The sequence below is a fragment of the Poromitra crassiceps genome (assembly GCF_964638095.1).
Source record: "Poromitra crassiceps genome assembly, chromosome: 2".
Taxonomy (NCBI): domain Eukaryota; kingdom Metazoa; phylum Chordata; class Actinopteri; order Beryciformes; family Melamphaidae; genus Poromitra; species Poromitra crassiceps.
This window is the reverse complement of record NC_139624.1, coordinates 53,457,298-53,469,770: the sequence shown is the minus strand read 5'-3', so window position 1 is coordinate 53,469,770 and position 12,473 is coordinate 53,457,298. Positions and strand designations below refer to the sequence as shown.

Below are 12,473 nucleotides of genomic sequence, written 5' to 3'. Positions count from 1 at the left end.
ACTTCCAGCAGATTCATGTCACCGACTGTCCTCTCCATGATTCTTTGGAAAGTGGCTGGAGCACCACAGATTCCCTGAGGCATCCTCTCAAACTGGTAAAAACCAGCTGGACAGATGAAAGCAGTTTTTTCTTTATCAGCCTCACTCATGGGGATCTGATAGTAGCCACTCCTGAGGTCAAGAACACTGAACCATTTGCTCCCATTCAAGCTTGCCAGCGCATCTTCTATGCGGGGCACTGTGTATTGGTCAGGAACTGTTCGACGGTTCAGCGTCCTGTAATCCACACACATGCGGATAGTCCCATTTTTCTTACGCACCACCACTATGGGTGAAGCATAGGGGCTCCTGGACTCTGAGATGATTCCTGCCTTTTTGAGGTCATCTAGATGCTTCCTCACATCTTCCACATCTGCTGGAGCTAGTCGTCTTGAACGCTCCCTGAAAGGTCGATCATCTGTTACTCGGATGGTGTGTTCTGTGCTCTTTGCACATCCAACATCGAATTCGCTGCATGAGAAAACTTCCTTTCGCTCCATCATCTTCTGAACCAACCGCTCCTTCCATTCTGTTGACACTGGGGAGTCAGCGAAATTGAAAACAGAGGGTGTCAGTTCATCTGGAGCTTTGCACAACTTCTCTGCAGGTGCAGATGCCAAGACATCAACGGGGAACATGTGAGCAATGGGCATTCCACGCTTTAGAGTCACTTCACGAGTGGACACATTTCTCACAGTGACTGTGATTCGACGGCAGTGAGCAGCAGCAGTCTTCTTGAGTTCAGGCAGTACCAGCAGTTCTTCAGGAAACTCGCCCCCCTCCAAATGGTCTATGAGGACTGCTTGTGAGGAAAGATCCCCTGGAAACTTTGGGATGCCGGTGACAGTTGCAGCTCCCCCTGGGGGTAACGTCAGAGTCTTTGTTTTTGCGAGCCAGACAGTGCCTCTTTTCGAGTGAGTACTGTCATCAGGAGTTTCCAGCAACTTTTGGTAGGCTCCTTTCATCACTGGGTGAATTTTCATGATGCTCAGAAAATTATTCCCTCCCTTTTCCTTGCAGACTTCCATCAGTCTCCGTACCACAGAGGTGTTGGTCCCCACCAGAAGGGAGTGTTCACTTTTTCTGGCCAGGTCTGGGCACACGAGCGCAAGTGTTTCCATGGTCTCTGTTACTCCAGCTACATCCCCTCCAAACTCAATCTTCAAGCACAGATAGCCATCATAGGGATATTGCTCAGTGCTAAGCCCCCATATTTCCAAATCCTCGATTGGCGTTAATGGCAGGTGCTTCAGATATTTGTCATAGAAGGAGCGGTAGAGAAGGGTAACTTGAGACCCGCCGTCAAGCAAGGCTTTAGCATAGATGCCCTCTATTTGTACCGAGACAACATAACTCGGACCCACTAAGCCTTCAGGCAGAACAGCCTTTGTTTCTTTCAGCATTTCGCACTTGGTGGAACGTGTATTTCCCGGGGCGGCAGACCGTTCCCTTACTGGGCCCCTGGGAAGTTTCCCTCCGGCCGTTTCAGTTTCAGGAGACGTTGGTTGACTCTTCTTAGATTCTCAGGATTCTGGCATTCACGCTGAAAATGCCCATCTTCCCCACACCTATAGCAAAACACACTGGCACGGTTCAGCATTTTTACTGGAACTCTCTCTTGGGGTTGTGGTCGTGAGTTCCTCCCACCACCCTCTTGAGGACTTGACTGTGGAGGCTTTGCATCTGTTGTCGACATGGCTACTGTGGCAGAGCGCAGGCTAGCAATTTCACTCTTTAGCCCCTGTATCTCCTTTCTCAGCAGCTCTACTTCCCTGGTCTTGTCAGTGGGAGCGCTGATGGCAGTGGGAGTCACGGCAGGTGTGACACAAGCGGAGGCAGCAGCAGTAGGAGATAATTCGACAGGCAACACCATGGCGGAAGTGACTCCCTTCTTGGCACCATGTCTGTCAAGGATCATGTCTTCCTCTTCTCTCACTTCATGGAGCAGGTCAGCAAAACTGGGGGGTGATCTGAGTTTATATGTCATCCTGATACGAAGCGCCACCAGATTGTTAGACGAAGCTCCTCTCACTACTTGCTCAATACGAACACGGTTCATGTCAGACAACTCAATTCCACCTTTACGGTACACAGAGTGCAGCAATTTGTCCAGTCTTAGCAGATATGCTGAAAGCTTTTCCACTTCAAACTGGACTGTATTGCGAAACCTAACCATAAGGTCAGAGGCACTCTCAGTTGTCCCGAATGCATTCTCAATTGCGTTGAGGTAGTCATCTGCAGTCGCACTGGGGTTCGTGACTCGTAAGAACCTGATAATATCTGCAGCCGGTCCTTTAAGACTCTCTGCTACTCTCTGTTTCTTCACAGTGTCAGAACATTGCCACTCCTCAAGCATGTTGGTGGTCTGTTCAGCCCACGCATCGTATTCTTCTTCTCCATTTGGAGTAGGCTTCACGCCGGAGAACATGCGTAGCTTGCGATAGCTCTGTATCTCAGCAGGGCCAACTTGACACTTCTCAACCAAGGAGGATATTGCATTCACCAATGTGGTGTTCAAATCAGATGGAGTAGGCGCAGGGGTAGCGGAAGTAAATAGGCCTTTAACCTCATCGAAGGTCTTCCCTTCATTCATCAGAAATGCCATCAGCTTTGACTGAAAGTCTCCTCCTGCTGTGGAGGCTGGAATTGGCTGTGTTTCCACAAAATGTACTGGCCAGGGACCGAACCCATCTTGAGGCCCCACTTCCTCTGGTACTTTGATTTGGGTCAAATAAATGCTGGTGTCAAATAAAAGGAACTGGCTTTTACGTGTTGCATCGAAACAACGACCCATTATTTTAGTACGACCAAATACTTTGGCAGCATCCACCATACTGTAAACTTGTACATCTGATGCCTCAACTGGCACCTCACTGAGTACAAAAGCACGTTTCACATCAATTGTTTTCTCTTCACACCAGGACAGTATCTGTGCGGCCTCCATTTTGCATGAAATTTTCAACACTTAACCATAAACACAAGAAAATATCACAATAAAAAAATATATAGTAGATCAGAGTTCTATGGTTATTTTCACAGCGTAGCGTTTTTTTTCTTTACAGGGAATTCAATTACTTCAAGCTTTCAATTATACAAATGTGCTCACAAAACAGTAAACAAATCCCGGACGAGCCCCCACATTGTAGCCCTCCCCCCACCAAACCTTGCTCATTTACATAAGATGGATTACTGAGAGCATGGGAGGAGCAATGGTGAGAGGTACCAGTAATATTCTCGTTATCTAGGTTCTCACTATAGTCACTAAGAGGCCTCAGGTAGCCACGAGAATACACTATTGTACTGTAGCTATACGGTACACTGAACACAAAATCTCCCATGCAACACCAACAAAATTATAACCTGTTAAACTCACACAGCTGTTAGCTTATTCCCCAAAAAGAAATCAACAATACACAGACCACAGATACTCCCTTTAAAGTGAAACACAGTGTATTGTTTATTCACAAACACACTCTTATCCTGTTATCAACATATAATATAATAGCCTAGACTAAATACCCGGGTTTTACTAACGTCTGTGGTACCACTCGTTGGCGCGCTTGTTGGAGCTCAATGAAATCCAATCCAGAAGGAAAAGTCACTTACTCACAGTCTCGTCTGTAGTGATGCAACTACCTCCCAGAGAAACCACTCCAGCAAGATACACAGTCCTGAACCAGTAGTCCTCTCGCCCGGTTATGCTGCTCCGATGAGAAACCTCTCTCTCCTCACCCAAGGCCAGCGAAGATCCTCCCAGTAGGGCTGTGCAATTAATCGAATTGTAATTTCCGTTATAATTTGGCTTCCCACAGAATTATACAACCATTAGGCTATTTATCATATATATACATTTAGTTAGTCTATTTATTCATCTATCAATTTTCCTTGTACTTGCCCTTTAATGTTACCTCTTGTTCAATTCAAGTATATTTACATTCAGAAGAAATTCAGGAATAACAGGACAAACTTTCCAAATTTAACAAATGCATGACGTTATGACGTTGCCAATTGAATATTCCTACCTGCCAGACGTAGGCTGGCGCTGAAATCCAGGGGAGTTGAAACGAGGCCGCACCGCGGACACGGGACCAATTAACTAGGCTGAACAGCACTGCTCAATTTCGGCTCCGTAGCCGTGCTGAGTCCGCTCCTTTCTCAGGAGAAACTATCAGGATACAGACAGCTCTACAGCTGTGACTGACTGACTAGATTAGATGACTGACGTACTGATTAGATGACTGACGTACTGACAAACGTTTTATCAGCAACTGACTATTTTGATGTCTCTGTCTGTCGCGCTGTTCACTTGACACCTCAAGCTTCTCCTGCCCGTCACAACTTTTTCTCTAGGCACTGATGCGTCTGACTGACTCCTGTCAATCACTCCCGCCCACAACATTAATGATTGGACAAAAAAACACGCACTGACCAGGTAATAGGTTAAAACTTTGCGCATTGCGGTAAAATAAACATTCCTTACTGGTCGATAAGTTGGTATCATGTGTCCATCATTAATTACAGGCATGTTCTTCTTAAGCCTTTAGGCTACCAGTTAACTGATCAGTAGGCCTACATACAAGCAGGTTTTAAGAAACAGAAACGGAACCACTTAGTTTCTCTCATACATATGTCTCCATTTGACACCACACAATATGAAGTTGGACTAATTTAAATTATATTTTACAGGGGCACTACACATGTATCAAGGCTTGATATCATATTCCAACGTGAATTCAGCTGAGGGGTTCCCTCCAGAATGAGACTGGCCCAGCCTGTTTCAAGGGGGCTGTTTGCAGTGTCTATGCTAACGTTAGGCTAATTGTCTGACCTGGCGGTCGCCTTTGTGGTGTTGTGGCTTTTTGTCAATATTGGACAGTAAATATGCCTTCTTGCGATGCAGTTGGTTGTATTAACCGTACCTCAAAGAAAGGTGGTTTCCACTTTTTCCGGTGAGTGAATGAAGTTGTCGGTGCTCACTGCTAATGTTTGACCACGGACTGTAAATACCGTTTTACATAGCCATCTGTGCTAATAATGCTAGCATAACAGTATCCTTTTCACACACACTGAATATACCGAAATGCTACAGTAGACTTGATCATGGACTAATGTTAATCAAAAACGGCCGCACTCATAACGTTAAGGTGTGTTTGACCTAACGATAATATAAATATTAACGTTAATGCACTCCTAGTTGTTTAGCTAGCTACACTAGCTAGATGTTTATTTTTATTATAGTATTACTATAACAGGCATTCTGCGATTAACGTTAAAGTTTTTGCACTTCAGAAACTGACTGATTGAGACTGAGACGTGACGTTAACATAGCTGTAGCTATACCTATAGACGTTAAGATCCACACTGCTAAGGAGTAAAATAAAATGTATCAAGGCTTGATATTCCAAGGTGAATTCAGCTGAGGGGTTCCCTCCAGAACGAGACTGTTGTATTCAATATTTTTACACACTGTGCAGAAGTTAGTGCAGGCTAGTTAATTGTTGGAAGTATGGTTTTTGAATTCTAAAAGGCTCACAGCATATGATGTTGTGTTTCTGAATTGGATTGATTCATCAAAACTTTCAAAATTCTTACTGCTGTACTGTCCATTACTAGTGACATCAGGTGACAAGCTGAAATGTCAATTTTTCTAGCAAATCTAGGTAAATTTCAGACTTTAACGTAGTGTCCCGTGTCGTAAGATAATCCAAAATTAAGCTAGAAGGAGTGGTTTAGTACACTCCTCCCTTGTATGTTAATATAGTCTCCACCTCCTCCTTCTTGGTCATTAAATAGAGTGATCGGCCTTGTGGCCGGAAGTATTACAGCTACGAGATATGAGATGTAGAAGATGCTTCCATGCGCATGTTTCAGTAATAAATCATGGATTCTTTTAAGCAAATAGAGTTGGTTATTTAGTAAGTAAGGAAATTCTTACGACAGTTTGGTGCGAAACCCGGTTAGACGGAGGGCCGTGTGGTCTGTGAAGCCTGTTTGCCGCCTGGGAGCAGTAAAACACACAGTCGACAAAGAGGCCTATTTGGGGCCTGCTCACTGCTTCGAGGAGACAGACGGACAGAGATGGACAAAATTTAGGGTAAGTTGCCTATTTGCTTTTAAAAGTCTGCGGTTGATTGTGAAAGAAGATATCTAGGATGTAATTTCAGTCTAATTGGTTTTGTGTGAGCTATTTGTGTTTGTAAGCCTCAGGGAATTATTATTAAGTATTTGGGATACAAAGTAAAAATAAACATTTGGGATGTAAAAATAAACAATTTTGATAAGAACTTTGGGAGTTAGATTATTTTGATGAGAACTTTGGGAGTTAGATGTTCAATACATTGATAGTCTGTATTGAAGCCCGGAAAATTAAAAAAAGAAGTCGTTGATTTACCGACCGCCGGGAGTGGAAAAGCGCGCGATAGAAATGAATGAATGACGCTGACCTAGTGACTCGAAGAGTACTGAGGGAGAAGCGAATGAGGGTGCCTGGAAAAGGGCCCAGCAAAGACGGAGAGATTTTGGAAAATGCACACTCTGATAAGATATTCATATTCGATCCAAAATTGAATCAGATGGAGGCAGACAGACTACTGAACGTACATAATTCGAACAAAAGTTCTGAATCATTTTTGAGAAATTATCAGTCTTCGGTATATAAGAGTCTGATAGCCTAATGTGCCCATTGATCTCCTGGAAAATTGATGGTTAGAACATAGCTTAGGTAGCTATAGATGAGATAAAGATTTGAACCTCATTGGAGGGGTAAAAATAGTTTGGGGAGCTATATATGAGAAATAAACATTTGGGATGTATAGAACATTTGGGATGTAGATAAAATATTGATTCAATTTGATTGAGAGGCAACTTAGGGAGTTTTATAATGCTCACAAGGATATTTGGGATATAGGAAGTGATCTATATTGGGATAGATAATAGCATATTTGTATGAGTGCACGTGTGTATCAGGACTGTCCATGAATGTGTGGTGTGTTTGCAAACTGTGTCTGTGTGTGTGAAATCTGTTTGACTGTGCTGGTTCCAGACAAACAGAGAGAAAAAGAATTTAACAGGGAGAAAGTCTCACTTTTGCAGTGAGAAATGGGCGCGAAACTGAGACATAGGGGGTCGAGCAGAACAAAGGAGGATACGGGTACGCCGCTGAGTGGGGGTGGGGCGAAAGCCATTAAGCCAGGTGAGGCTTGGAGGAGGAGGCACAGCAGCTTGGACCAAATTCAATAGCTTACCCATGGCCATTTGCGGCTCCACAGCCGTGGAGGGGGAGACAAAGAGGAGCAACAGGAGGAAGGGTGAATGGTTTGAAGCTAACAAATGCTATTCATGTGGAAAAACCGGCCATTGGCGACAAGCGGGCCCTACACTCACGCTAATACCCAACCCCCACCATCCTATTCCTCAATCACCGTCTGGCCCACCTAGTGTACCATTAGGGACAAAACAGAAGCTTACAATCTGAAAGTTTGAAAGATTCCGATAAAGTTTGAATACCCTACGGCTCAGCTTTAGCAAGAAAATTGGAAAATATAAAGATAGGAATGTCAAGTAATTTGATTTAATGTTTTAACAGATAAATATGGGGACTTGTGGTATCTTTAATATGTATGTGTCAGTTTGTGGCGCCGGGGTTGTGAGGAATGAGATTGAATGTAGGCCTTTATCATTTACCTTTTATTTTATTGTATTGTATATATTATGTGATTTGTTTGATATGAGATGAGTTAATAAAGTTGATAGCAAGCTACGAAATGTAAAACAATGTTACAAAATTAAGCAAAATGGTTAGTCCACAGTGCGAGGATGGATATGATGTATTGTCTTGAAAGATCATTAACATGAAACTATTTTCTGTTGCAAGCAGGATCGGAGGATGAGAGGAAAGTCGAACCAGGTGGTGTGCATGCCCGAAAGAGCATGAAGTCACAATCATAGTTGTAACTGGGCTTAATGAAAACATTATTTCCTAATTTCCTTATAGAGAGAACATTCTAAATTAAATTCCAAGCATGACTGTAACTTTGCAATTAAGTCACAACAGGGTAAGGATCAAACAGTCACCTTCTTTTCAGTCATGGCATTTACATTCATGACCTGAGGGGGGGGGAAAGAGCATTTGGCATTTGGTGTTGGTTGAAGACAAAGGAGGAACTCGGTTGATAAGGTGTCATTTAAGTCACAAAGGGTCAAGACCTTGACTTAAGTTAAGAAGTGGGACAAGTTGAATCCATAAGTTGTAACCCTTGATTGAATGTTAAATTTAATTAGATTAAAAATTGTATTATATGTGTCCCCAGTAAAAGCATTGCTCCATTAGCTAAAATAATTTGCATGTACACTTTGAGAGTGATTTCTCAAAATGTAATCAAAAGTTCACCTTATTCAAAAGACAACTATGTAGACTGATAAGATCATAAAAGCCAATGTAATGGGAAACTGGAAAGGATGCCTATGTGAGAAAATAATATTGTTTGTATATTTGAAGATCTGTTTCACAGAAACTCACCAAGGTGGCTGATTGGAAAATCACAAGCGCAATGGATTGGTAACGTATTGGAAAATAGAAATAAGAGGGAATACATGTGGTTAGGGATAATGCTACAAATATGTGAACTGAAATACTACATTTTAGTTGAATATAGGAAAATAGAATTAACACCTGGAGGGTACTGGTCTGGAGGAGAGGAGGTCACACCATGAGACGGGGAGAAGAGATAACAAAGAAGTGTCTAGGCTTCAAAGAAATTAGATAAGAGCTGTTACCTCCTATCTCCTTTTGAAGGCAAATTAACCCCTCACACTGTGCTCTTTGATCTACAGGAATGGAGAGCTAGAATGAGAATACAACTGGAACTTATACACAAATTGAAAGTACACTTGAATCCTATGTAGAAAATATGTACTTTGTAAATAATATCTATGAATAACCATTTCTGTTGCAGGGAGAGACAAATTGAAAATATGGAAAAATCCAAATTTTCAGAGGGGGAAAAGAAGAGAAAATGTGTTCTGGACTGGACTGTGTGAATGGATTGACTTGACTGGAAATCTGACTGGGGAAACAAAGCGTTAAGAGGTTATGTTTCATGTTTCAACAGGTACCAGGAGTCCAATGTATAAACTTTGTGTGTGTAAATTGTGAATATGGTTAATTGATTAATGTTTACAGGAGTAAGAAGTGGTAAGTGATTGTAAGTTCATTGGGAAATGGAAGTAAATGTATGATGAAATGTACTAAAATTACTAACTAACACACTAACTCATGGAACTAATAGTGAAAGTTGATTGTCACATAACCAAATGTATTGGACAAATAGCCATGGAGGATTACATCCGGAGCCTATACAGTAGGTAGGTAAAGAGGAAGTCAACTTAAGAGGTGAGCTGAATCTTTCTTATAAATATGTTATATTATGTAGCAGAAGATCCTTGTATATTGTGTGTTGTTATGTGAATATTAGGAATGTATGTATTGTGTTTAGTGCACAGTAATTGCATATTGTCAGCTGAAACTCATTTACAGCTGAGTTGGCCAGAGGATGTGTCTCTATCTTAGTCGTATGGAAAATGGACACATACTATCGTTGCAGCGGCGCAGTTTCTAGGCCGAGCGCCAGCCGCAGCGCAAAGCAGTGGGCGTGGAAAGGCGCACTTGATATCTTGGTATCGGCGCTAAACTCAGCCTCAACCATTATAACCACGCCTTTTAAGCGTAAAATTATGCATTGTCCGCTCATTGGAGAATTGCAGGGAAGAGACACGCGCTTGCCTTTTAAGCTCCAATTCCTGGACAAATCCGGTAAAACCAGACAAAGCCAAGGGCTCCGCCGCCCCCCCCTCCCTTCATCCGGTCTGTCTATCTCCATATATAGGCTATTATTCCATATTATTATGCTTCTCAAACCAATCTAACTGCAGTTTCAATACTGCAAGCATGTAAATACGCTACACTATAGCAAGATCAAAGTGAAAATAATGTTCTAAATGCATCGGATAGAAAATTATATAGCCTATGGCTGGATGTCATGAGATTAGATGAAAGTTTGGGCAGAATGATATCGTTTTATCTCTTCTCCCCCACTGCACGATGCAACATCCTCTGAATGACACCTATCACTTTTACTGGATCTGATTACTTTATTCTATTTTATTTACAGGATTTTATTATTGAGTAATTGTATTTTATTTGGCCTATATATGCCTCCCCCCCCCACCCCCTGCCCACAGGCACTGACAAATATGTTAATTCTCAATAAAATCTTCAGTAATCAATCAGAGTGGCTTTAATAGCCAGATTGGCAGCAGCTGGCGCAGTGTGGTCAATATGGCAGACCAAAACCGCTCCACTAAATTCACAGCAGAGGAGAAGATGGTGCTGGCGACTCAGGTGATATATCTGTCCACCATTCATTTTGAATAGCTACAAAACAACTCTTTACTTAAGACGTTTATTCATCTATCCATCCAGGTTCAAATGTACCATCGCGCACTGTTTGGGGAGGGGAATTACTCCCGCCGGGAGGGCCGATATGCGCTGCGGCTTGTTCAGCACCTCGGACAGCGCCGCTGCCACAGACGGGGGAAACATTTGGAAATAATTCTAACTACTATGCTTTGCACACAGAAAAAATAAATACAAAAGACAATTCTGTAATGAATAGCTGTAATGAAGAGTGGGGTTTGAAGAAGCGCTACACAACAGTTTATCCAGTTTCTCTCTTTCTCTCTTTCTTTCTCTCTCCCTTTCTCTCACATTAAACGATATACATGCCTATAATGTCAATTATCTGAATGAAATAATAATACATATTAATTAGGAATATTAGTAATATTAGTAGCCTAGCTAATTTCGGGGGGGGGGGGGGGGGGGTAATAAAACGTAGAGCTATATTACACATAAATGGGGATTATTATGATAGCCTAAACTAAATTTATGAAACTGCATTACAGCTTCACCCAAAGCCTGAGAAGGGTTGCAATCTTATATTCTATTGTATTCTAAAGTATTTTTTTCTATATATTGTATTCTCCATTCACTTTCCTGTCCCCGGTGCACAGAATCCTGCTTTAGGCCTGCTTTTCAAAAGCGCAAAGCGCTAAAAGTAGGCCAGGTCGGAAGATGGCTGGAAGATAGCAGTACGCCGGTATTTAGCGCCGACACGCCCACTTTGGCGCATTCAGGGACTCCGCCACGCCCATTCGGCCTAAAGCGCATTTGGCAGCCTAAAGCCTATTGCTATTTTCCCGAAACAGGCGCAAGGCACGTTTTTTTGCGGTTAAGGCCCGTAATAGCGCCGATGGCCTGTGGGAGAATAGGGCCCATAATGGGCCTACAGTACTACAGTGTCAAATGTGTAATGTGTAATGAGATAGCTCTATGGTTGCTTTTAAAATATGTGATGATTTTCAACGTATTGTGGTCAGTGCCATACACAAACAAGCATTATGACATTGATGGAGTGAATGGTTAGTGTCATACAACATATAATAAGAATTAAATCTAAATGCATTGAATTGAATATATCTTGTGTCATTACAGAAGAGAAAATGGAGACCAAGAGGGGGCATTGGAAAATGGCATTTAGGAGGAAATGTCAAATGAACAGATAGGAATGACTCATTGCTGGAACTTGGACAATTAATATTTGCGAATAAAGCGGTACAATTAATTATAGCAATTAATAATATGAAAATATAGGAACGTAATTTGGTGAGTATGAAAATGCATGCAGTACAAATTTAAAGTGTAAAGAATGCGGAATAATGAGAGAAATTGTCCAGTGTTGCTTGCTGGAGTCACTACATGAACAGGCAAGTGATTTATTATAATATCAAATTAATAATTTCATATATGACTAATCTGAAATGAGTTATACAGGGTTCTGTCAGAGGTGCTAAACATCCTTGAATTTAAATTAACTCACATGTTTTGAATAATATGGGACCTTACTGTGTGTTATGGAAAAGCGTGCGTTCAGCTGTTTATCTGTCATTTGATTCAGGATTCACTTTGCCTGCCTTAGGTTAGTTTGAGGCTCTAAGTCTGTGGTTTTACTTAGTTGTGTACAGGTTAGGCTGCAGAGGTCAGGAGCCAATATGATGTTCCCAAGTTTGTGCAAGCGCACCTCCTTAAGAAGGGTATCATGGTAGCGATCAATATCTGTCAATCATCCAGTCATTTGGACAATGTTCTTAAACTCAACCAATTACTGTATTTAAGATTGTAATTTTGAAATGAGAATGTGTTTACTTGGAAAGAGTATAGTTTCCATGTTGGTGTGGAAATTTCATCACCAGTTTGGTGTTCAAGTTTACCTAAAGTGGTATTAAAATGATCTTTAAAAAGTATTATCTTTAATTGGTTATATCCGTAGAGTGCAAACACCCTTTTAGCACTGTGCAAACTCAATATTATTTACAGG

The 12,473-nt window shown here is 41.8% G+C and overlaps 1 protein-coding gene across 1 annotated transcript; it reads right to left on the bottom strand.

The window, feature by feature from the left end:
• Window positions 1-1,489: 1,489 nt before the first annotated feature.
• On the bottom strand, window positions 1,490-2,467 carry LOC310799825 (paraneoplastic antigen Ma1-like; the record flags this gene model as incomplete). Its single annotated transcript, XM_083662439.1, has 1 exon — window positions 1,490-2,467. The coding sequence occupies one exon, from the start codon at window positions 2,465-2,467 to the stop codon at window positions 1,490-1,492; it is 978 nt and encodes a 325-aa protein (XP_083518565.1).
• Window positions 2,468-12,473: the final 10,006 nt, after the last annotated feature.